This window comes from Ambystoma mexicanum, chromosome 4q (genome assembly GCF_040938575.1).
Source record: "Ambystoma mexicanum isolate Mex_15411 chromosome 4q, UKY_AmexF1_1, whole genome shotgun sequence".
NCBI lineage: Eukaryota > Metazoa > Chordata > Amphibia > Caudata > Ambystomatidae > Ambystoma > Ambystoma mexicanum.
The window spans coordinates 1045708000-1045733052 of record NC_090928.1 but is presented as its reverse complement, the minus strand read 5'-3'; the positions used below and the strand labels follow the sequence as shown (position 1 = coordinate 1045733052).

The following is a 25053-nucleotide window of genomic DNA, read 5'->3' as shown; positions in this document are numbered from 1 at the left end:
ACTTTGATAGAAACCCCAACTGCCTCAGAATAAGGCCAGACCGTATTTGTTAATTTTAGGACTGGAGCAAACGGTGTCTGAAGCAGTGAGATGAGTTGTTGCAAATAGAATTTGTGGCATGCATTTGAAAGAACATAATAAATTGTAAAAGGTGAAACAGCTGATATTTTCTAATAAAAGAAACAGACGGAAAAAACAAGAGCAGTTGAGACACGGTGCTGCTGTTATTTTGATTAAACATGGTACAAGCACTAGTGTTTAGCTGCTGCGGCGCCTCGATATTCCCATCTGGTCAGTCAAACTAAAGTTCTCATTTATAATAGACACCAATAGAAGAATAAGTGTACTTAAAAACCACACAAACAAAAAATAGACCACTTACTTCCAAGCTGCCTCGTTTGATTGGATTCAATACCAGCAACTTTTTTAGAAGGTTCTCACAGTCTGTCGACATGTAGAAAGGAATGCGGTACTTTCCTCGTAACACTCTTTCTCGCAGTTCCTTTGCAAAAAGAGAAGCAGGGAAACGATGTATTCACATGAAATACATACATTTATGTTGAGTATGATAAACATCAAAAAAGGCAATAATCACTTAATGGAGAGGATCAAAGCAATTACTACAAACATTTAATGTTTGCGACAATTGGATCATGACCACACTCAAAGGTCTCCCAATATAGAGCCCCTGCCCCACCTTCTCCCAGATTCCTCCCCTGACTGCTTGTAAATCCCTTGCTCCCAAATTGCCTGGCCTTCCACTACCCAGTCGTCTGATCCAGTCTTCCTTGTATTGATCCCTTGCAATCTGCTTCCCTCGCCACGTGACTTGTAAAGCACTCAGTGGCATCCCGAAGCTAGATCACACCTCAATAAATACCATAACAACAATAGGGACACTATCTGAAAACAAGAAGGAAGCTGGATGTGGCTTAACTGAAAAACGAATGACTGACTAAAATTCCTGAGAACTTCACATGCAAACCAATAAAGAAGATCCTTGGAGTGAGAGGCATGGCCGATCTGTCACATGTTGATGGATAGTGCAACTGTAGGAGCATCTCAAAGTTCACCCAGATACGGTTTATTAGAGGCTTGTCTGAAAAATGTATCATCCAGGTATCGAAGCCATCCTTCAGGTAAAATGCTACAGTGGCCATACACTGGGTGATGTTCCAAGGGCTGAAATTAGGTGAATGAGAAGCATATGATGTGATAATAGATTCTACCAACCACAAAATTAAGGAACTTTCCATAGGGATGCCATATAGCAATCTTAAGGTAAGCGTCTTACAGGGCCATGGTACAAAACCAGTTCGATGACTGAAGGGAAATCAGGGTTTGAGTTGTGGTCACTATATTATACATCTTGATGGTGTCAGAGTGGAACAGATTAGTAGGGTGACCTACATGGCTCCCCCCTTTAAATTGCAAAAAAATGTCTAAGGGATCAGAGCAACAAATCATTCCCTCACTGTCTTCATTTCTTTGAACAACTATATGTGCAGCAGACACAGGATAGTATGGGAGAAAATGACATGCGATAGAGCTAGTGTCCCTCCCTTTTACAGAAAGGCCTCATGGTTCCTTCAAAATGACTGTCCGTGCAGGTAGGTGCACCTGGATATTGTCCTCACTAGCATAGGAAGGGTTGCAAGGGCTCCCTAACAACAGGCAAGTACTCACAAAAACAAAATATGGAGTGAGACTACTCCCCCAAAAAAATAAGAAACATGGGTGCCTGGCCTACTGCTTTCATCATCACAGCCTTATGGTTATGTTCCGACAAATTGTACCAGCACAGCCACACAAGGGACCATTAATGCTTGGTCTGACCCTTAGAATAAAAAGGCACCCCCTTCTTAAGAAGCTTTCTGCCGGCAAACTATCACCTGATCTCCATCACTCCTTTCCTGGACAAATTTCTGGAAAAGCTGGCATCTCCCAACTCCCTCTCTCTCAGCTTAATCTACATACTGAATATGTTGGTTGTCTCCATGACCACCAGTCTAGCTTCAGAGCAGCCAGAAGCACAGAAACTGCCTTCCTGGACACCCGTGAAGACTTGCTCTCCAATCTTGACTCTAACCTTCCTTCTCCTTGACCTATCCTCGGCTTTCGGCATGGCCAACCACACCATCCTGCTCAATCGCCTTCTAGACAACCTGGGTATCTCTGGTCAGGCCCTTGCCTGGTTGACCTCCTTTCTCACTGATCGACCCTCCTAGGTCCAACTTGGGTCTTTTCTCTCAAATCTCTCTCTCTACTTGTGGTGTTCCCCAAGGGTCTAATCTTTCTCCCTGGCTATTTAACCACTACCTGGCCCCACTGGCCCACTGTATCGCTACCTTCTATTCCAACTTTCAGTGTTCTACGGATGACACCCAGGTCTCCTTCAGGCTCTCCTCAGCCTCTACTGCTCCTACTCTCATACCAGACTGTCCATTATTTAGGAATGGTGTCACTCCAACGATCTCTGCCTTAATGCCAGTAAGAGTGAGATCCTCCTCATTGAGACTCCTGCTCCTGCCTTCTCTCTCTCTCTTACTCTGGCCGCCCACCCTGGGCTCTCTACCTGCTCTTTCCAGCGAGACTAAGAACTTGGGGTCATCTTCGACTCCACCCTCTCCTTCTCCACTCACATCGCTGACATCTCTAAGAAGTCACACTATCAGCTGCACCTCCTCATAGGTATTCTTCCTTTTCACACTTTTCCCCCAGAAGCTCACAGTCTTCAGAGCCCTGGTCCTCTCTAGGCTAGAATACTGAAAAATTGCTCAATATGCCCTTCCATGGCTAGAGGACCGCCCTTCTTTGACTTGTATATTGGCTTAAATGGAAAACCGCGGACACTGCAAGCAGAACAAATGATACCCGCTTCCTAAACCAAATAGCGTGCAGCGGCCATAGCCTTTCAACTAAGGGTGGTGCTAGAAGCCAGGTGAAAAAAGGTAAGGGGGATGGGGTGGATTTAAAGCAAAGGGGTAAACGTGTTATGCATACAGTGAAATGCATGTGCTGTGCTGAAGTGGGCATGCTTTACTCACATGCACGGGCTCTGTTACAGCACCATCTTAAATGCTTTCTCCTGCTCTGGCGCCATCTCACTCCTGCGTATTTTCCCATTAGACTGGAGTACAGAGGGCTGGACATTCAACTATTCAAAGGTGTGATCACTCTAGCTAAGAACATGTATGTTCGATTATATTTCCATCACGAGGCATGCGCATTATTATGCTTGTGTGGCAGTCCTGGTGACCATTATGATGAAAGAACTACCTCCAAAAATAATAATCAAGACCCTAACACAATGTTCCATTTGTGGGGATGTATACACCTAATACGCAATTTGATTTTCCTAATGTCCCTTCGCAAAACGGTGGAGTGTGTAAAAGGGTGCAGGAGTGCTTTTTTGTCAGGAAAAGGAAGTTATCGACATTTAACACAGAATGATCAGAATCCCTCACCCCTCTCCCCTCGCCGTCGTCATTGCAGGTGGGATTTTACTGAAATGTAAACACCTGTTCTTTAACCACTGCTCCACCCCAATGCCCGCAACATTGTAAGAAGACAAGGAAAACATGGTATAAAATGATGGGCAAACCGTATGCAGAGCCCTTCAGTTTCCCCAGGACACACCTAAGTGTACGTAATCCAGCACGGCTTTCAATTTTGCATCTTGGAACTTGGGAGTCCTGAATATGACGTTCCAGAATGAAAAGAGTAAACCGAGGACTGGTGGACCTAGATGCATGGCATGAGGAAACAGGAGAGCTCCAAAAGCATATTTAACGGAGGTTCATCAGTGTTCCTAAAAAGAGGGCCTTGGAGACAGAAACCTTTGGCAACCCTTTGTTTGCATGCGAGTAAGCCTTCAACAGTACCTTTAAATTCTGGCCATCAAAGGGCAAGGAGCCACTGACAAGGGTGTAGAGAATCACTCCCAGACTCCACACATCCACCTCAGGGCCGTCGTATTTCTTCCCTTGGAAGAGCTCTGGGGCAGCGTAAGGCGGACTCCCGCAAAAAGTGTCCAACTTACTGCCAACTGTAAACTCGTTACTAAAACCAAAGTCTGCAATTTTAATATTCATGTCCGCATCCAGCAGAAGGTTTTCCGCCTAAACGGGAAGAAAAACAGATACATTAGTGCCTACATAATGTCCGTCAAGCCACCCCAAATCACGATTTCCCTGAGAAAAACACTGTTTTCGGGGTTCTCTCTAAACTTGGCTCTTCCATAAGATCCCCCGCGAGTCAAACACTTACTAAATCGACCCTGTTACCTACTATATTGCAAACTCTGGCTCGCTGCCCTAGATCTGTCTGGAGCCTTTTCAGAAAGCCAAGCCCTTTCACAGCTTGCACTGCGCTTTACGTGTTCAGGAAACTAATGCCAAAAGTAAGATTTGCTCCAAGGTACTTCTAGAGCACAAGTCTAGAATCAGGTTTCACCTGTTTCTGGTAAGTGGTGGCCCTCCAAAGAAACTGAAGAGTCCAAGGTAGAGGCAGTTCAAATCTACACAAATCCTAGTCACATACCTGCAGGGGAAAAGGGTAACATCTGCGGTAAAACACGAAAACCTGTGGAATCAAAACTGAAAATGCAAAAAAAAAATCTCAACATATTGTTAACAATCATGCAACAAGCTACACTAAAATTCACTCACCATGTTTATTTCTGAATGTCAGGTACATGCATAGTTTGTTCATAGCTGCCACTGGCGCCTTTACTTTCTGGCTACAGTCCTTTCGCCTTCCATTTTGATGCTGCATGCTTCAGATCTAACGGGAAGCGAGGTGTCAACGGTTGCTCCTTTGCAAAATGCAACCCTTTCTACCACTAACCGAAGTTAAGACTATCCTCAAATGTCTAGTGCCATTATAACTAGACAGGAGGAAGGTACTCCTCTCGGGTCTTCCACTTCCTTGCCTTTGCCCCAACTGGACTGATCGCCAGCATCCGAAGGTTTGAGCCAAACTCCTCCATTCTCAGGCAACTTCATTGGCTGCCGATCCCATCCTGCATCATCTTTAAGGCAGTACTGACCCAAGCACCAGTTTACTTAGCTACAAAGCTGACCAGTTCCAGGGGTCCGCGCAAAGCCACACTATCCCAAAACTAGAAACCAAAAAATGCTGCAAAGAGACAGCCCTTCTAATATTGCGCACCTGCATAGTGGAACAACATCCCGCCGGGCATTTGCATGGCTGCAACGCTTCTACACCTTAGGAAAGAACGGAAGCCCCGGAGGTTCCGACAGTTGCTCAGCTGGAACGCTAACCATTTGGGCACCCATCAGCCTGCTTCCTAGTGTCACCCAAGGAGCCCACCTCGCTAATATCCTATTCTGCACCCCCTCCTATCCTATACAGCGCTTCTTTACTTCCTTGACAGATTGATGCTTTCTATAAACTTGTGGATACACACAGGACTGAAAGAGCGGGAACCTCTATAGGCAAGAGAGAAACCTGGAAAGAAGGTTCATGGTCCACCACTGCATCAAGGACAAAACGTAATGCCATCTTTTCCTGCCCTTTCCCCCGGTCTCATTCCCGTCTCTTCACCCCCATGTCCATAGAAGGCTTTCTCTCACTTCAACAGTTACTTGACTTAATCGCAAGCTCATTACAATATATTAGGTTTACAATTATTTTTTTTTTAAACATTTTATTGAGTTATAGACACAACCAAACAATACAAACCAAACAAACAGTGCATGTTCCAACAGTTTCATTACACTTTAACTTCTAGCCACTACTTCCCTTATCCCACCCCCCTCTACGAGTCTAATGCATTAAACCTTCAGTTTCCGCATCCTGTGGTTCGGTCTCCTCTTCTACAGGCTCCTCCGGGTCATCTAATGACCCAAACAGTTCGGCTATCAGCGATTTCCAGGCCATCAGGGACTCATCTCCTCCTCCCCCCGTCCCCCTGTACTACTCGCTTCTTGCCATGACATGGTTTCGGCTTCCGCCCATTTTTGCAAATCTCTCCACCACACCTCTACCTTTGGCACATGGCATGTCTTCCATCCCATGGCAATCCTCCTCTTTGCAAGCACATAAGCCAGATCCCTCAGCTTACTCACGTGCCTGAGCTTCTGTGGTCTTGGGAACCCCCACAGCAGTCAGGCCCACACTGTATCCACTACAATCTTGACACCTTTTTCTTCCAGTTTCCCTTTCACTCCCCTCCAGAAACGTTCTATGATCGGGCATGACCAGAACATATGCACCATGCCCGTGTTCTCCTCACCACACTTGGGGCATGCTTGCCGCCCTGCATTTTCAAACCTCGATATCCTCCAAGGCGTCATATATGCCCTATACGTTATGTACAGTTGAATCTGTTTCAGCCTCGCGTTTCTAGACACCTTCTTATGATACCCCTGCACCCGTTCCCACAACCCGTCTTCCATCGGGGCTCCAACCTCCATTTCCCAATCTAGTCTCAATGCGTGACCTCCTTCCCCACTTTAGACATCAGCATTTCATACAATCTGGAAATCTCATGACCCCCCTCAGCTATGTCGTATATCGTGTCTATGTTGGCATCTAATTCTTCCTCCAACACAGTTTCAGGCCATGTTCTCTTAATCCTCTGTACCATTCTATGATACGTAATATACTGGCCCTCGTGCAACCCAGTTTCTTCCCGCAGCCCCTCAAAAGTAATGCAAGACCCCTCCCGCCAAATATCACCCATTGTTGCCACCCCAGCCGGTTCCCAGTGGTTCCCGAGTATCATTCGTAGCTGCGTGTCTGCCCCCGTCAATACAACCAGTGGTATCTGCGGTGAGCATGGGGACGGGTTCTCCATCATTTGACATGCCCTGCGCCACACCTTCCACCCCAGTAGCATCATTTTAGGGCACCCCACCATTTCCGCCCTGGGTACCCACATCATCTCTTTCAAATAAAAAGGTGCACAATCACGCCCAAACAGCCTAAATTCCGAGGTCTCTTCGTCAGAGAGCCATTTGACAACATACTGTAACTGGCTTGCCACGTAGTACGCCTCATAGTTGGGCAGCTTTATCCCTCCTTTGTCATGGAAGTTCTGTAGCTTCCATAACGCCACTCTATTTCGCGTGCCATGCCACAAAAAGTACCTACACATGCTATTCAGTTTGGTGAAGAACTTCTTAGGAATCCGGTACGGTATGTTCCTGAAGTAGTGTAGGAGCCTTGGCAGGACCACCATCTTTAGCATTGCTCCCCGCCCCATCATCGCCAAGGGCAGCTTTGTCCAAAATTGCATGCACTTTTCAATTTTTTTAATGGCTACTTCTGTGTTGCACCTATGTTCTTCCTCCAAAGTGTGGTATATATCTATCCCCAGGTACCGATATGTGCTAACCGCCCACAGCACTTGCAATACAGGTAGTCGCTCCGCTGGAATCCCCATGTACCCCCCTAATGGGAACATGCTGGACTTCTGGGGGTTCACTGCTATACCGGACAGCACAGCGTATCTCTCCAGCACTTCTAGGATGTACTGGAGATTTTCTTCTGGGAATCCCAAGTACAGCAGCATGTCATCTGCATATAGAGAGATCAGATGCCGCTCCCCTTTCACCTTGATGCCTATGGTGTCACATTGCTGCCTCAGATATATTGCTAGTGGTTCCAGGGCCAGTATGTAGAGCATTGGAGACCACGGACATCAGGTTTACAATTATTTTATGCCCCTTAAAGCTTGTATTGCTTTCTCAAAGTAAGTTTAATACAAATGTATTTTGAGAACACACTAAATGTAGAGCAGACCATGGCGCCACAGTTTTACAGAAGCAGGGCCTTCATAACTTCAAGACCTGCATGCAAGACATGTCCCCATTCACATCTCAACAAGAGCTATGCTGCCTTTTCAATACTATTGATACATCCAGAACCGGAGAGTTGCATTGGTCTCAGTCCGATGTAACTTGCTTTTTAAAGCGTAAAGTTGTTACATTGGCTCACTAATGACAATATCTATGACATTAAATAAAAAGGTCCCGACCTTATGCAAACCAGTTCATCCACGGCACTCCCTGCAACGCCACACAACTCTGCATGCATCAACAAGCAAGCCCACATGCACTTCAGCCTCCTTGGACCCAGAACGTAAGAAGTAACCAGTGTCTTTCAGCACAGTTGCTATTTCTATCGTACAGGCGTAGCCTGGAAGTTTAGATCCGATGGCTCCTTTTGGACTGCACGGCGACATTCCCCTCCCGCAAAGGCTGAGATGAGCTTGAAAAGGTAACTGCTGCCCCCGGCCATTCGCAATGCTCGACAAGCACAAACATGTCCATCAGAGTTTTCGTGGTTAGTTCAGGGTGCTTAGATATTGCCTGTGTTGCTTCCAAGGGATCAGCCAGGTCGGGGTGGGATTCTGAGTATGAGACAAAGATAATAATTATGGTGACCATAGCATACAGGGAGTGGAAAGGTGGGTTGTCCGCACTCGTCTAAACGGCATGCTATCTCATTCCAGGCAGTGCTGTATTTCTGGGATGTTCAGGAGTTTTTGAAATTAAGAGATTGTCCCCTAAAACAGTTTAATGTTGGCTGGAAATCATCAAATATTTTGCGCGGAGGGTTCAGTCATGGGCACGTTGGTCGGCAGGCATAAAGTCTTGAAGTCACAGTGCTGTCTTATTGGTAGTCAGGGTAAGGACTAAATGGCTAGGCAGATGTCCAGCTATTGAGGTCTTCCATACACAGGCTACGGGATTCTGTCAAAGGGATTTTGCTGGTAGCCCGATGTATAAACCTTAGCACTGAAATCTGTTGGCAATGTTGATTTGAGGCATGAAGTACGTATCCTTGCCAGTGTCCCCAACTATGCAGTTTTCACTTTGGGATGGGTAAGCGGAAGAGTGGGAGGGAAGGGAAGCCGGACCTTCTCATGGAGGAAGCCCATCCAATGGGTAGGTGAAATGGGGGCAACTTGACCACTGATCCAGTCATTTTTCATCGCCAAGAAGCCGAGACTGTTCATTTGCCCGGTTTGAGATATGGTGAAGGTAATCAGCAACCTGTTGGTGACCATAGGAGCCTTCCTATTTCATGAACTGTACATGTGTGCCCTCGGCAGAGGTCATGGCTAGGTGCCATTGCTGGTAAATAAACGTTAAAGAGTAACGTGATCGTGTTGATTCTTGTGGGTCACAACGTGATTGGTGCACGCAGAGGCGGGAAGGATGCAAACTAGTTTGGGGCGCTGCATTCCATCCCCATTTCTGAAGTAAATATCATGATCCAGAGCATCAAAGGCAGCAGAGAGATGCAGCAGTAACGGAGCACAGGTTCTCTCCGAGTCCCAGGCAGGAAGCAGCCCTGCCTGAATGTGCAGAGCAATCATTTGAGGGGCATCGAGTCTGTGCCCAGTTGTGGACCCACTGTTTCCTATGCTTAGTCACTCAAGCACCACTTCTTGACAATTCTCAATAAAGGCAGTTAGCACAATGTGTGCGGCTCGCTTGTAACATGGCCTAGTTCAGCCAAGGTTGATTCCCATCTGTAATGGCACAGAAATGATAAAATAAGATATGGGCGTCCCTCAGATTAGAGAGGGGAGCCTGGCCACAGATCATGGCTCGTTCCAATGCCGAACTAACCAACATTTGAGTAGAATTCCCCAGTACTATTCCCAAATTATGAAAGCCTTTAGTTGGGTTAGACAAACTTAATTTGGAAGAAGTTGCGCTCCTATACTTGGTTCACGCATCGCATATAAGGAACGAATAGGAGCCGAGAGCCTTAGACCTGATCATGCCCCTGCCTTATTTGTCAACAGCTGGGTGACATTTCCTACACGACAAAGCCAAGGACAATGCAACGGTATTCAGAATGACCACCAGAACAGGAGGTACAAAGATCTTATTGCTCTCTGATAGATATTAGGAAATAAAATAAGAATGCTTCCCTCAGATATTCCAAGTGGTTATTTAAGATTAGCTCGAGCATTATCGTTCCCTGCTTCGATGATACACTGTGATAATACGTCCTCTTATGGATGTTCTTACCCTCCTAAAACTCGCTCTAGTGGCCTTTAAATGGCAGCCACCAGGCTATAGTGCTCAGGGTTTCATTGCCAAAAATGCAGGACTTGGCATTAAGCTGACGCATACCAGACCACACTCTCAACTTGTTTGCAATGCTTGAAAATCGAGACCGATCACAATCAGTGCTTCATCTTTGGAGGCGTTTTCCAGGGCTGACGCCCAGCACTTAAAATCTGTTCCAACGGCAGCGGTATAAAGACTTTGTTGCTGGCCTCCTTGCCGAAAGCAACACCTCCATAACATCATCAGGGAGGTCCCAATCCTTGTACCTCAGCCTTTCAGAAGCCAAGCGTGAAGGTTGAGGGTTTTGATGTCTGGATGGAGAACCTGACCTCCCTTCTGTGAGAGTAGGTTCTCTCTGAGTGGAAGTCGAATTGGAGGGCAGCTGGACAAGTCTAGAAGGTCCGGGTACCACTTTCTCCTGGCCCAATCCGAGGCAATTAGGATCATGGTTCGCCGGAATCATCTCAACCTCCTGATCATTTGAGGAATGACAGGGACCGGTGGGAACGCGTACAGAAGCGGAAACTCCCAGTCCACTATGAACGCGTCTCCCAGAGCTCCTCTCGGGGGAAATTCCCTTGAGCAGAACAGGTCGCATTTCCCGTTTAGGCTGGTGGCGAACAGATCTACCTGAGGGGTTCCCCAAAGGGCGAAGATCTCTTGAAGGACTTCCTGAGCTAGCTCCCACTCGTGGGAGACTGTGTTCTGCCTGCTCAGAGCGTCCGCTGTCAAGTTCTTCTCTCCGGCTAGGTGAACTGCCGATAGAGAGATTCCTTCTTGGATTGCCCAAAACCAGAGCTGCATCGCCTCTCTGCACAGGGGTAGTGATCCTACGCCTCCTCTTTTGTTGAGGTAATGCATGGCCACCGTGTTGTCCGTCATTATCAGGACGTTCTTCCCTTGTACAGCTGGCAGGAACGCCTTCAGCGCAAGTCTGATGGCTCTCAGCTCTAACAGGTTGATGTGTAGTCTGGACTCCGATGGAGACCAACGACCGCTGATGGTCAAGTCGTTGGCGTGGGCTCCCCACCACGTGAGCGAGGCATCCGTGACTAATGTTATCTCCGGCCAGGGTTGCCAAAACTGTTCTCCTTTCAGAATGTTCTCCTGACAGGCCCACCACTGAAGGTCTCGAGCCACCCTGCCGGGAACCTGAAGAAGATCTGTCATTTTCCCTGAGAATTGTGACCACTGAGTCCTCAGTGCCCACTGGAGGGATCTCATTCTCAGGCGAACCTCTGGCACTAGGAAAAAGCAGGATGCCATGAGGCCTAGCAACCTCAAAAAGTCGAAGGCTGGGAGACGTTGGGCATGCTGGAACTTGGTAACCGTCTGTAGAATATCTTGAGCCCTCACCTCTGGTGGCGAGGCTTTTCCCAGGGAAGTGTCCAGGATCGCTCCTATGAACTGGAGTCTCTGCGATGGTATCATTTGTGACTTCTTTAAATTGAGGGAGAAGCCCAGTCTGTGAAGGAAGTGGCACACGTGATTTAGCTGGATCTGAGCTTGTTCCGGAGAAACAGCCCTGATCAACCAATCGTCCAGGTAGGGGTAGACGTGAATCCCTTCCCTCCTTAGACTTGCAGCCACTACCGACATTAACTTGGTGAAGACCCTCGGGGCAGAGGTCAGCCCAAATGGCAGCACTCGAAATTGATAGTGAGAGTTGCCAATTGCGAACCTCAGGTATTTCCTGTGTTTGAGATGGATAGGCACATGGAAATAAGCGTCCTGAAGGTCCAGAGATACCAACCAGTCCTGGAACTGAAGGGCCTGGAGGATCTGAGAAAGAGTGACCATCTTAAATTTGTCTTTTCTGAGGAATTTGTTCAGTTCTCGCAAGTCCAAGATGGGTCTCAGTCCTCCGTCTTTCTATGGAATGAGAAAGTAAGGGGAGTACCAGCCCTAGTTCCTCTCCGCTACAGGTACCGGTTCTATGGCACCTTTCTCTAGCAGGTCCCAAATTTCCTGCAAGAGGAGCGGATCTGGAGTTTTCTGAGAGCTGATCCCCGGTGGATGACTCTGAGGTATACGTAGGAAGGGCAGGCAGTAACCTTGGGCCACTGTTTCCAATGCCCAAGCATCTGACGTGATAGCCTGCCATACCGCCAGATGTTGAGTCAACCTGCCTCCTACAGGTGTCCTGTGAGGGAAGTCCTCAGAGTGGTTTTGGGGCGGCTGATGCAGATGCCGATGGTAAAGAGGTACCTGCTGTTGCTGCGGCTTTTGAATATCTACCCCGTCCACCTCGGGTAGTTCTTCTTTGACCCCTTTGAGCCGGTCGTCCTCTACCTCTTCCGAATGCGGAGTAGAAGCGAAAGGACTTGCCCCTCGCAGAGGTTCCTGAGGGACGAAAAGGAGTCTGACGGATTGCAGCTCCTAGGGATTTTGCTGCTGCTTTTGAAGTTTGCAGTTTCTCTAAACTGTCATCCGCCTTTTTCCCGAACAAAGAAGAGCCATCGAATGGCATGTTCAAGAGCCTGGCTTGCACATCTGGGGCAAAACCAGACTTTCTCAACCAAGCGAATCTCATGGTTGATGTACTTGCCGCCATTGCCTGTACCACCAGACTTTCTGGGGATGGGTGTTTAGACAAAAACTCTGGGTCTGTAGAAGATACCCTGTATTTTGTAGACAGTTTTTTATTTACTGCTGGTACTACATCTGGGGTTTCCCAGTTTGTCATGAGCTTTCTCTGAAGAGCTTTATGAAAAGGCACCACAGGATCCTCCTGTGGGCCTTTGTCAAGAATATCCGTGAGGTCATCTTGTTGGAAAGATTGTGAAGGTGCAGACCACCCCATGAACTCTGTGATCCTGGCCATTAAGGCTCTGTAGGGGGTTTCAGCATGCTCCCCTGGGTCAGGCTTAGCAAACTCCACCTCAGGGGAAGTGTAACCCACTTGCCTCATGTAAGGAATCATGAAGATCCTTTAACCTGCGCTCTTCAGAGGAAAATTCCTCTCTAATTGGGGTTACAGGTCCCTGTAACTCAAATGTGTCTTCCTGTTCAGACAATTCACCCTCTTCCAAAATTGAGGACATAGTTCTCAGTTGTTCTGAACTCATAAAGGGAGTAAATCCCATTTCCAAGGCAGAGGGTGCCAAACTTGTCATTATCGGCCTCGAAAACGTCGATGTCGTCGATGCCGACGTCGAAGGCTTCCAGTGTGGCGTCGAAAACAAAGGCCTCCAAGACCTCGACAGAATTGGAATTCTACTCGACAATCTCGACGCCATCGACGTCGAGGACCTGGGGATAGTCACTGGATGTGTGGTAACCGTGACTTTCTTGGCGTCGACGCCGGTGTCGAGGCTGGCGTCGAGTCGACAGACCCGTGTGTCGAAGGTCCCTTCGACAACGGCGTCGAAGACATCGACGTCGACGGAACCCTCGTCGACGGCGTCGACGGAACCTTCGAGGAAGGTTTGGAGGTCATAGTCCTACTCGAGGGTTCGAGATGCGCTCCAGAGGTTTCCTTCGCCGGGTACTGCGACTCGCGGCGTTTTTGACCTTCGGGTCTTTCGACCAGACCATAGCTCTCGACAGTCTTCGAGGGGGTCGAGGCCGCTTTCTCGAAGACGCTCATCATATTTTTTCGGAATTCCTCCCATTCAGCCCGGTAACTATGTTTCGTGGGGCAAGGGATTCTTTTTGGCGAAACAGAGGAAGAGGAAGACGGAGAAGGGGATCTTCGACGTCGCCTCTTCGAGTGCTTCGATCTCGAGGAGTGATGAGACCCACTCCGAGACCTGGAGCGCGAATGGTGACGAGGAGATGAATGTCTCGACTTTGTTGACGAAGAAGAAGCTTTAAAAAGTCTTACCTTTCTCCAGCTTCCCCCTACGCTCCTTCAGGGCCTTAGCTGTCATGGACATACAGTCCTCGCATTCCGAACAATGGTGTTCAGCTCCCAAACACCACAGACAAACTCTGTGAGGATTTCCCACAATCTCGACATTTCTTGAAGCCGGATCGAGGAGTTGTCGGTTCCGACGAGGAAGCCATCGAGTACGGATAGAGTAACTCGAGGTAAATAGGATTAATCTGACTAAGAACTGAGCAACGGTATTCCGAGGCACTGAGTAAGCGCGGAAAAACGGAACTGAGCAACGGACGCTGCGCGCGGCCTTTATAGGCAGGATGACGTCGACGTCGATACGGCAGCTGTCGAGGGACATCGACTCGGAGGACGTCGATGCGCAGCGCCCTCTAGAGAAAAAATTTTCCGAGGCCAGCAGAGCTGGAAGGAGATATCTAAGATGAGGAATACGTCGGAGGACACAATCCCTTCGAAATGCAGTTTCATGAATAACAATGACCCGGAAGGTGAGTAGTGCTGGTCATGCCGTCACACTGCTATAATCATCCTGGCTGACTGGTATCACTGGCGCAGCCCGGCAGGTGGCATGGGTGTGTGCTGCGGCCACAGCCAGACTGCCACGGTACTAGAATGCAGTGTATATGTCCCAGTATCAGTATGAAGCTGGATTTCCTGCACCTCAGCACCCAGTGGGTTACATGCAGGGGCTGGAAAATATTTGCGCCCTGGCACCAATTTATGTACAAATTAAGCACTGACAATTATTTCACAGGACATTCTTTTTGGATTCCTGCAAGTGAATTCCCCAGCGCTGTTGGTTTTCTTTTCGTGTTGGCATTCTGGCTGATGTGGACGTTGCTGCAAACGAAGTAATGGCATTGATTTATTTTCGATAACACAAACCTTGTGGCTCATCGCCACATCTTTTGCAGATATCGTCCATCAATAAGGTGCATTTGATAGCAGTAACAGCAAAGAAATAAAATGTATTCATGTTCGATCGAAACGTAACGCCAGAACCCGCATGAGGGAAAACGAGAGATAAGAAACAGATGGACGCGTACAATTGTTCTCTTTATCAGAAGCCCAAGAATTGGGTTACATTGGAAGGATGACAGCAAAGACCAATTGCCAGCAGATGGCGATGTTTACCTGTTTGATCTGCTGTGCCATTTCCATTACTTCGTTCTGAAATTAATTCCAACCATAGAACGATGTAGGAAAACGAATATATGGATTAGTTTGCCACTGTGATTTTGTGCACAAGATAACGCTGTAACAGATCAATTATCAAATTGTACATGTGCTTCATGATGGTTTCACAGCTGGTACTTTCTTTTAAAAAGAAACCCCCCCGAGGGCTACAAGATCCTGCCCAATCCAAGGCTCTCCCGGCCTGGTGGTGGAGTGGCTCTGATTTTCCCTGAGTGTGTTCCTGCCTCCATCATCCCCACTCAAACCTATTCTTCCTTTGAAAGCATAGTCTGCAGGCTTTCCGTCTCAGCTACTCTCTCTTATTCTCGCTACCATATACAGGACCCCCAGACCTACCTCTCCCTTCCTCTCACCATGGGCCGACCTGCCCTCTCTTCTTACCGCCCCCAAACTTATCGTCCTTCTGGACTTTACATCCATCTCAACTCTCCTGATGTACCTCCTGTTCTCTTTTGCAGCTTCTGCAACACTCTTTCCCTCCCTATCTTTTCCTCTGGTCCTACCCACTCTGCCGGACATACCTTCGATGCTCTCATCTTAAATGATACCCCTCGCTCCAACCCTCTTCCCACTCTCTCTCCTGGTCTGACCACTCTCTCCTCTCAACCCACCTTGACCTCCCTGGCCCCTAATGCCTCCACCCGCACTGCCAGTCTCCTTCTCAGTCATTCGACCGATGAAGCCTGTGTCAGTCGCTGCATTTGCCTCTTCCTTCATCCCTCTTCCCCCCTACATTAGACTGTCCTTCTGACTCTGTTCTTGCTAACCTCCATCTATCGCTAACACCCTGGACATCCTCATCCTTGCCCCCATCATGAGGATCTGTATGAAGCCTGCCTCCAAACTCAACTCTTGGTATGATTCAGACTTAGCAGTTTTGAAACGCAGGTGCAAAACTGCAGAGCGGAAGTGGCAGGCATCTAGCTCATCCTCTGACAAACTGACCTGCGGCCTACTCGAAAGGCAATATCATCCAGCCATCTACTCCAATAAGAGGGCTCATGTCCAAGTGTGCATTCTCTGGAGCCACCAATAACACGGCAGAACCTTCTAAAATCTGGAAGGAACTGACCAATCCTTTCGCAGTCTCCTCATCTCCCCCTCCACCCCAGGCCCTCTGTTCTGCATTGGCCGCCCACTTCTCCAAAACTCTGGACATCCCTGATCCCCTCAAACCCCTCGTCTCGCTTGGGCCCCCTCTAATGCCCCTTTACTTTCCTTCTCTCCCAGATGTGATCTCTATCTAGAGTTGTCTGCTCTATGACAGTCTCCTCTAAACAGGTGCTCCCCTGCTCCTCCAGAATCATCAAGGACAACATTGCCTCTCTCGCCCCAGCCTCGGCTGACCTCTGCAACCACTAATTTTCCACTGGCTCCTTCCCTCAAGCCCTTAAGCACTCATGTGCACCCTCTCCTAAAAAAAGCTGACTGCTGACCCTTCTTGCCTGGCTAACTATTGCCCTATCTCTATCACCCCCTTTTTGGGCAAACACATGGAAATCCCCCAACTGACCCTCCACACCGAAAGCTAGAGGCATGGAAACTGCCCTACTTAATACCTGTGAAGACCTACTCTCTTATCTGAACTCTAACTCTCCATCTGTTCTGATCCTCCTCAATTTTTCTTCTGCCTTTGATAAAGTCAACCACTATAGCCTCATAAATCTTTTCCATGATACCCTAGGCATCACAAGCAGGGCACTGGCGTGGCATACCTCCTTCCTTTGAGACAGACCATCCCAAGTGCAATTGGGTCCTTTTCTCTCCTCCACCTCACTCTCTACCTGTGGCATCCCTCGGGGCTCTAGCCTATTGCTTTGGCTCTTAAACATCTACCTGGACCCTTTGGCCCATCTGATTTCCAACCTTCTCACCCCACTTCCAGTGTAATGCAGAAAACACAGCTCTCCTTCAATCCTCTACCTCCTCCACCTCCTCCCCCCCATGCTATTCAGGCATGGTGCTCTGCCAATAATCTCTGCCTTAATGCCAGTAAGACAGAGATCCTTCTCATTTGAACGCTTGCTCTTTGTATCCCCCCCCAACCCTCTGCCCCGACTCCTTGGGTCCACTCCCCTCACCCACATGAGGCAAAAAACCTTGGGATCATCTTTGACTCCTCTCTCTCTTCACGGACCTAGCCAAGAAGTCCAACTTTCAACTGCACCTCCTCAAGGGCATTCTACCTTTCCTCACCTTCCCCCAGAAGCTCAACATCTCCAGAGCCCTGGTTCTCTTTAGGCTGCACCACTGCAACATCCTCTTCCTCAATCTGGCTCTTTCCTCCCTTAGCCCCTTCAACTAATCCAGAATAGGACTGCACAATTTATCCTTGGCCTCAAGCCCAGGGACAGTATCTCTCCTGCGCGAAAAGCTCTCCACTGGCTCCCGGTGACCGCAAGGATCAAATTCAAGACCCTTTGCATCATCCACAAGGCTGTCTGGGGCCCGAGACCTCTCTACATCCAGCTTTCCTTCCCTAAATACCTCTCTTCAGTCCTCTGGCTCCAACTCTCTGCAGGTCAAACGTTTCTCCAAGCAAAGAATGGGAGGTAGATCCCTCTCCTCGGCTGGCTTCTCCCTCTGGAATGCCTCCCTTTTCTCAGACTTGAGCCGTTCCTCCTTAAATTCTGGAAACCTCTCAAGACTCTTTTATCCTCTTCTTTCCCTCTCCCTCTCTCATGCTAACTATCCCTCTGCGACTGGGGCCTGGTCCCTTCAGAGTCATACAGGGGCCAGACCACCCCAGCACCCCTTGCCAGCACTTGTCCTCAGGCACCCTTTCCCGGATTAGCCCAATCTGGTCCTTCCTGTCCACTGCACTCATCCTCCCTTCCCCCTCTCCCCCCCGGTTACTTGCCGCCTTGGCCCACCCAGCACTTGCCCACCCCCCCCTTGGGACACCCCACTTCTGTACTTCTCCCTCTACCCCCTTCTCCCTGCACTTACCTCCTTCTCCATGCACTTGCACTGTAGGATTGTCACAAGGCCAATATAACTGTTTTTTGTTGCTCTACTTTGTTATTCCCATGTGCCCCTCCCGCCCCCCATTTTGGGCGCCTGTAAATAATATGTGTATAGGCGCCATACAAATGTCCAATTGAATTAAGCCATATGATTACCAAATTACATACGGCCACATTTAAATTGGCGTGAAATAGAAGCGTAAAAGCTAGGTGTAATAAAAGCATATACGCCTCTAATTCCCACTTTGCACCATTTTGAGTTGGAGGAGGAGCAAGTATCGTATATAAGATCTCACCGCCATGCATTCCTGTCTCAGTCGAGTTCTGGAGGTAGGCTCCTCACTAGGGTGCTCAGCCATGCTGCGGAAAATGAGTAGCGCAGATCAAGGCATGCGTAGCTAAGTGCTGCAGGCTGTAGAGTTCAAGCCCCCTCTCCGTTCCATACATCCAGTGCTGGCCTGCCGCACCCGATCCAAGGGCACTGCTGGCATCTCAGTTTCCCTCAGCCAGTTCCACCGCTGCAAAGAACCACAGACGGATCCTGTTTTCATGCATCCCCAACATCCCGTGACGTGGTAAAGGTGTCCCCGCCCCACACTCACTCCATGAGCAGTGAGCACCCTCCCAGTTTCTTCCACCCAAGCGCTATGATGTGCGCTGGCCGTCTGAAGTCCAATACCAGAACGCCATCTCTTTTTCTCGCTCCCTAAATCCTACCATCACCCTCCAAGGCCTGTGTATGATTAAATGACATACAAGAATTTGCCATGATTAAGCCACAATGCAAATAACGTTGTAATAGGCAATATACAATTATATATGATTGGAGCAACACTACAGTCTAGTACAATATAAGTGAGCCTTTTTAGTAGCATAAGCTGCAAACTGAATACCTTGTAGGGACTCCCAAATTGCCTGCTAAAAGGGTGAGATTAAAGGAATTTGCCCAGGACCTTCACACTTGGGGTTAAGTGGAGAAAGTGGACTGTGTGCCCAGACAGCAAATGATCCCATGTCATTCCAGCACAAGCTCGAGTTTGTACAATTAGTTCAGACGTTTCAAACCAATGTTTTCCTGGCTCGGCTCAAGGTTTGGTCCTTCGAGCGAGGCCAGACCCCTTTGCTCGGCCATTCCCATACATTCCCTGCCTCCCCCAGCTCTCTGTACGAGGAATCCTCCAACGTCCGATGCAAGCTGTGGCAGGGGTCCTGAAGAAGGGTTTCATGATTTCATCAGTGAGCCCATTGCGAGAGTTGCAGGAGTCGCCCCTCGCCCAGAGATTTCTGTTTGGGTCTGGAGCTATGGCCATAACTAACAGTGGTTGCTATAGAAATGAGCGCCCCATGATCAGTGTGCCCTAACGGAGGAGCTCTTCCTCTCATGTTATTAACCTTTTGAGCCTTCTTTCCATTCGACCAATACAAATATAGCAAACGAACAAAAACACGTTGTTGGAAGCTTTTTCTTTCCATGATCTTGGGGTTAAAATCTTTTCAGCATATGCATTTCTGAATATTAAAAAAAGGGGTAAACAAAACAATTGAACACGCTGCATTCTACTAAAAGGCAACACTTACCTTTAGATCCCGGTGAACAATACATTTTTGATGACAGTACTGGACAGCAGACACAATCTGAAATGAAAAATTCAATACCATTAGAAAAGGCAGTGAAAAATGATCCCACGCCACATTAATATTTCAATATGATTGTCTAACCCTGGACGCGGGTCCCATTTGCTTTAAAAATCCGTTTGCCTACTTGCCCGGAGTGAACTATGGATTTTGTGCGGCCGACACATCTGATCCTCAGTGCATCATCATGGCTGCGCATCACCAGGAGCGCATGAGCATGGATTCCCGGCAACGCACGGTACAGCTGAACAATCCAAAAGCTTCATCCAGCAATTTAAGTTTAGGATTGCTTGAAAATGCTACAAACAAAGCATTCAGTTCAGCTGATGCGCTCATAGCGACAGCTCGACCGGAGAAACGAGGGCTAGAATTAAAAGGGCAAAATATCCACTGTAAATAGAGACACACAAAATAAGCAAGACGAACAAGCAAACGCAACAAGCATGCATTTATATATTCATTCTCTGCCTTTTGATCTTCAGGGAATGATTGAAGACTGCTGTTTGTTTGCTTGTCTGAATAACGTTTTCCCAATCATTGTCTGGTCAGTGCTTAGAAGCTGCAGCCTTAGGCGCTATATACATACACACAGAATAGAACCCGAATGTCGATACCTTTTATTGGAGTAACTGAACATATTATGCATGGTACATGCCATTAGCTTTCGAAGCTCCATAGACGTTTTCATTACAAGTATCAAAACGTTGATTTTGACCGATTTTATACCTGGACTAACACAGATTCAAAGCTTGTTTTGCACATTACATATTTAAAACAAAGACTTCGCTCATGCAGAGCAGTAGGGGGAGGTGGCGAACTTCAGGCGGCACTAAGTGAGGTCGATGGGTAGACAGAGCCAGAGTGGAGATGAGGGAGTCGCCCAGTAACAAAAATTTGTCTGAAACCGTTTTTCCCACTAAATGAAAACACGATATTTTGTCTCTATGCAATGTACAGGACGTTGATATTCGTGCACTCTATTGTTAGGTTGATATGATGGCCCATTTTATTTTGTTAAGTGATATTGTGGCCTTTTGTTGTTTGATGGTCTGATGAGCAAAACAAACCTCGTTAGTGAAACCTGATTTTGGGGCATCTGTTTTTTATTGGCTGTGAGCACAAAGGCGCTGTGGGGAGTGGTGGCGGCTGCATGTAGGGCAGGTCAGCCCTAGAATGCACAGCTGGAGAGCCGTCTGTGGAGGAGCAAATGCAAAGGTACCAAGGCCGGTGCTCTACAATTGGATCAACTCTTTAACTCAAACTCCTTACTGCATCACGACTTAACCCACTTCAAAGATGGGGAAATTAAGAAATCGGGTACCTTGCAACAATGCAGATTTTCTATGCAATGATGTAAGAAGAACAAGTTACTTACCCCTGGTAACATTCTTTCTCCAACATATTCCTCATCTTTGACATGTAGTGGGCACAGCTCGGCTTCTTCAGAAATTTTTCGGCAGAGGGCGCCCTGCGTCGATGGCACTGTGTCGATGTCCCTCCAAGGCCTCCTTCGAGGGTGACGTCATCGGATGTTATAAGTAGCACGCACATCGCCAGTAGCCTCAGTTCTTGTCCCCCCCACATGTAGCAGAAGTGGCCAAGAACCGTGCCTGACCGTACTCCGCCTTGTTGGAACGAAAGCTGTAATAGCATGGGAAATTCTACAGAGGGGCAGGTTGGGAGGGCGATGAGGACCGGGGGTAAGTTACTTGTTCTTTGAATGGATTGTGTCCTCCAACGTATTCCTCATCTTTGACACACTCCCAGAGCAGTATCCATAATCTGAGGAGGGTGAAGAATTTAGTAATGTTTAAAATCAAAGGGCAGAATAAAGGATTGCCTTACCAAACGCCACATTTGGAGCATGGGAAGTATCCAGGAAATAATGCCTGGTAAACGTGTGTACCGAAGACCACGTTGCAGCATCACATATGTTCTTTACAGGGATACCCCTTTGCAAGGCTGTCGACGTAGCCATGCCCCTGGTTGAATGAGCACGCAAGCCCTCAGGAGGGACCTTGCCGGCCAAAGTATAGCATTCAGAAATACTGAGAATGATCCACCTAGACAAGGTCTATTTAGACACAGCCTGGCCATGTTTGTGCCCAGTATAACCCACAAAGAGCTGGTCATACACTCTCACCTTAGACATTCTGGAAATATAAAAGCTCAAAGCTCTCCTGGGATCCAATTTATGAAGCCTCTCCTCTTCCTTACTAGGATGCAGAGTAGGATAAAAGGCAGGTAGCTCAATTTTCGGACTCAAATGAAAGTCCAAAACTACCTTACGCAGAAAGGAGGGTTTGACTCAACACAACCCTGTCCTTGTGGAATACAGTAAAGGGTGGCTTGGAAGAAAGTGCCTGCAACTCGCTCACTCTTCTTGGAGATGTAAGAGCAACCAACATCACAGTCTTAAAGGTTAACAGCCTCAATGGACATGAGTGCAACGGTTCAAATGGAGCACCCATCAGAAACTTTAAGACCAAATTAAGGTCCCAAACCGGAACCTGAAATGGTGAAGGCGGGAACACATTTGTGAGCCCTTTTAGAAATTGAGTAACCAAAGGAATCTTAAAATAAGAGCATTCTTCAGATGATCGAGAGCGCTGCCAGATAACCTTTAATGGTACCCATCTGAAGAACCTTGTGGGCTGAAGAAAGCAAAAAAGGACAGAGCATCCAGAGTTCAACATTGAAAAGGATTAACATTCTTTTCTCTGCACCAGTCGCAGAACTTATTCCAATGGCAACGGTACAGAGACTTTGTTGCCGGCTGCCAGGCCGAAGGCAACACCTCCATGACATCATCTGGGAGATCCCAATCCTTGTATCTCAACCTTTCAGAAAGAATACGTGAAGGTTGAAAGTCTTGACCTCTGGATGGAGAACCAGACCTCCTCCTCGCGAGAGAAGATCCTCCCTTTGGGGAAGGTGAATCGGAGGACAGATGGATATTTCCAGAAGATCCAGGTACCACGATCTCCTGGCCCAATCTGGAGAAACCAGGATCATGCGGGACCCGAACCGTCTTAACCTCCTGAGAACTTGAGGAATGACGGGGACGGGAGGAAATGCGTACAGTAGCGAGAATTCCCAATCCACCACGAAACGCATCTCCTAGAGCTCCTCTCGGAGGGATTTCCCTTGAGTAGTACTGCTCGCCCTTCCTGTTGGCACCGGTCATGAACAGATCCACCTCTGGAGTTTCCCAAAGGGGGAAGATCTCTTGAAGGAGCAATTTCCCACTCGTGGGAGACTGCACTGTGCCTGCTCAGAGCGTTTGCCGCTGTGTTCTCTTCTCCAGCCAGATGAAACGCACTCAAGGATTTCCTTCCTGAATTGCCCAGAACCAGAGCTGCATCGCCTCGCTGCACAGTGGTAGGGACCCCACACCACCTCTCTAGTTGAGGTAATGCTTTGCCACTGTGTTGTCCATCATTATCAGGACATTCTTCCCACATACAGACGGCAAGAAAGCCTTCAGTGCTAGTGGGATTGCTCTCAGCTCCAAAAGATTGATGTGAAGTTTGGACTCTGAGACAAATGACCGCTGATGGCCAGATCATTGGCGTGAGCTCCCCACCCTGTGAGGGAAGCGTCCGTCACTACAGTGACCTCCAGCCATGGCTTCAAAAAAGGTTCTCCCTTCATGAGGTTTTCCTCGCAGGTCCATCACAGAAGATCCTCGGAGACCCTGACCGGACCCTGATGGCGATCCGACATCTTGCCTGAGAATTGGGACCATTGAGTCCTGAGCGCTTCATTCTCAGACGGGCCTCTGGTACCAGAAAAATGCAGGATGCCATGAGGCCGAGCAACCTTAAGAATTCGAAGGCCGGAAGAGACTGGGCAATCTGAAATTTGGTAACAATCTGGAGAGCCCTCACCTTGGGTGGCCAGCACTTCCCCCAAGGATGTGTCCAAGACAGCCCTAATGTACTGGAGCTTTTGGGAAGGTGTCATATGTGACTTCTTTAAATTGAGGGAGAAGCCCAGTTTGTGAAGGGAGTGACAGTTAACGTTGAGATGATCCAAGGCTTGTTCGGGAGAATGCGCCCTGGTCAGCCAATCGTCCAGGTAGGGGTAGACGTGAATCCCCCACCCCCCTCCTGAGATGCTCTGCCACTACCACCATCAGTTTGGTGAATACCCTCTGGGCGGAGGTCAACCCGAAGGGCAGGGCACAAAACTGAAAGTGCGATCCACCAACATAGACCCTCAGGTATTTCCTGTGCCGGAGATGAATCGGCACATGAAAATAAGCATCCTGAAGGTCCAATGACACCAGCCAATTCTGAAGTTGGAGGGCCTGAAGGATCTGAGAAAGAGTGACCATCTTAAATTTGTCCTTCCTAAGGAACTTGTTCAAGTATCTCAAATCCAAGATGGGTCTCGGTCTCCTGTCCTTTTTGAGAATCAAAAAGTAAGGGGAGTACAAGCCCTTGTTCCTCTCTGCTACAGGCACTGGTTCTATAGCACCTTTCTCTAGCAAGGGTAATATTTTCTTCACAAGGAGTGGATCTGGAACCCTCAAAGTGTGTACTCCTGGTGGATTGTCGTGAGGCTTCTGTAGAAAAGGAAGGCAATACCCGTGGGCTATTGTTTCCAGAGCCCAAGAATCAGAAGTAATGGCTCGCCTTTCGACCAGATGCTGAGACAGCCTGCCCCCCACCGGAGAGCTGTGACCGAAGGCCTCAGAGCGGTTTTGAAGCAGCAGTAGCAGAGCCATATGGCAAAGAGGCTGCTGCTTGAGCGGCTTTGGCACCTCTACCTCATCCACCACAACTTACGTTGGCCTCTATGACCGGCCATTCCTCTCGCCCTTCCAAATGAGGAGTAGCAATGAAAGGATCTTCCCCTCCATTGCTGTCCATTAGGACGAAAAGGCTGAGGCTGCCTAACAGCAGCACCCAAAGACTTGGCGGGGGGTCTGCAACTTTTCAAGGCTCTCATCAGCCTTGCTGCCAAAAAGGTGAGACCCATCAAATGGCATGTTCAGAAGTCTAGCTTGCACATCCGGTGCAAAACCCGACTTCCGCAACCACTCAAATCTGGGTATTACGGTGTTCATAGCCATGGATCAGCAACTGTCAGCAACATCCAACCCAGACTTAAGGGATTCACACATGGCTTCCTTGATATCCTTAACAATAGCTAGGAAGCCTTCACTTTCTTCCCCTTTGGGAATATGCTCAGCCGCCATAGATATGCAATCCCACAGAGTGTACAAAAATCTTGCCAAGGCACAAGAGGAGTTAGCCACCTTCAACGCCATATTCCTAGCTGAAAATACCGTGCACGCCCATCCATCCACACGCTTATTGTCCCTATCCAGAGGGACGGTAGAGTACAC

General features: G+C 48.2%; 1 protein-coding gene across 4 annotated transcripts in view; it reads right to left on the bottom strand.

The window, feature by feature from the left end:
• The window catches only part of MARK1 (microtubule affinity regulating kinase 1), a 947566-nt gene that overhangs the window by 286540 nt on the left and 635973 nt on the right, over positions 1-25053 (bottom strand). For all 4 annotated transcript variants that reach the window (XM_069608596.1, XM_069608592.1, XM_069608593.1 and 1 more), the window contains exons 7-9: positions 19641-19697; positions 3885-4121; positions 383-502 (exon numbers count right to left, since the gene is read on the bottom strand). In XM_069608596.1, the coding sequence (XP_069464697.1) occupies positions 383-502; positions 3885-4121; positions 19641-19697 (414 nt within the window). The remainder of the gene's footprint in view (positions 1-382; positions 503-3884; positions 4122-19640; positions 19698-25053) is intronic.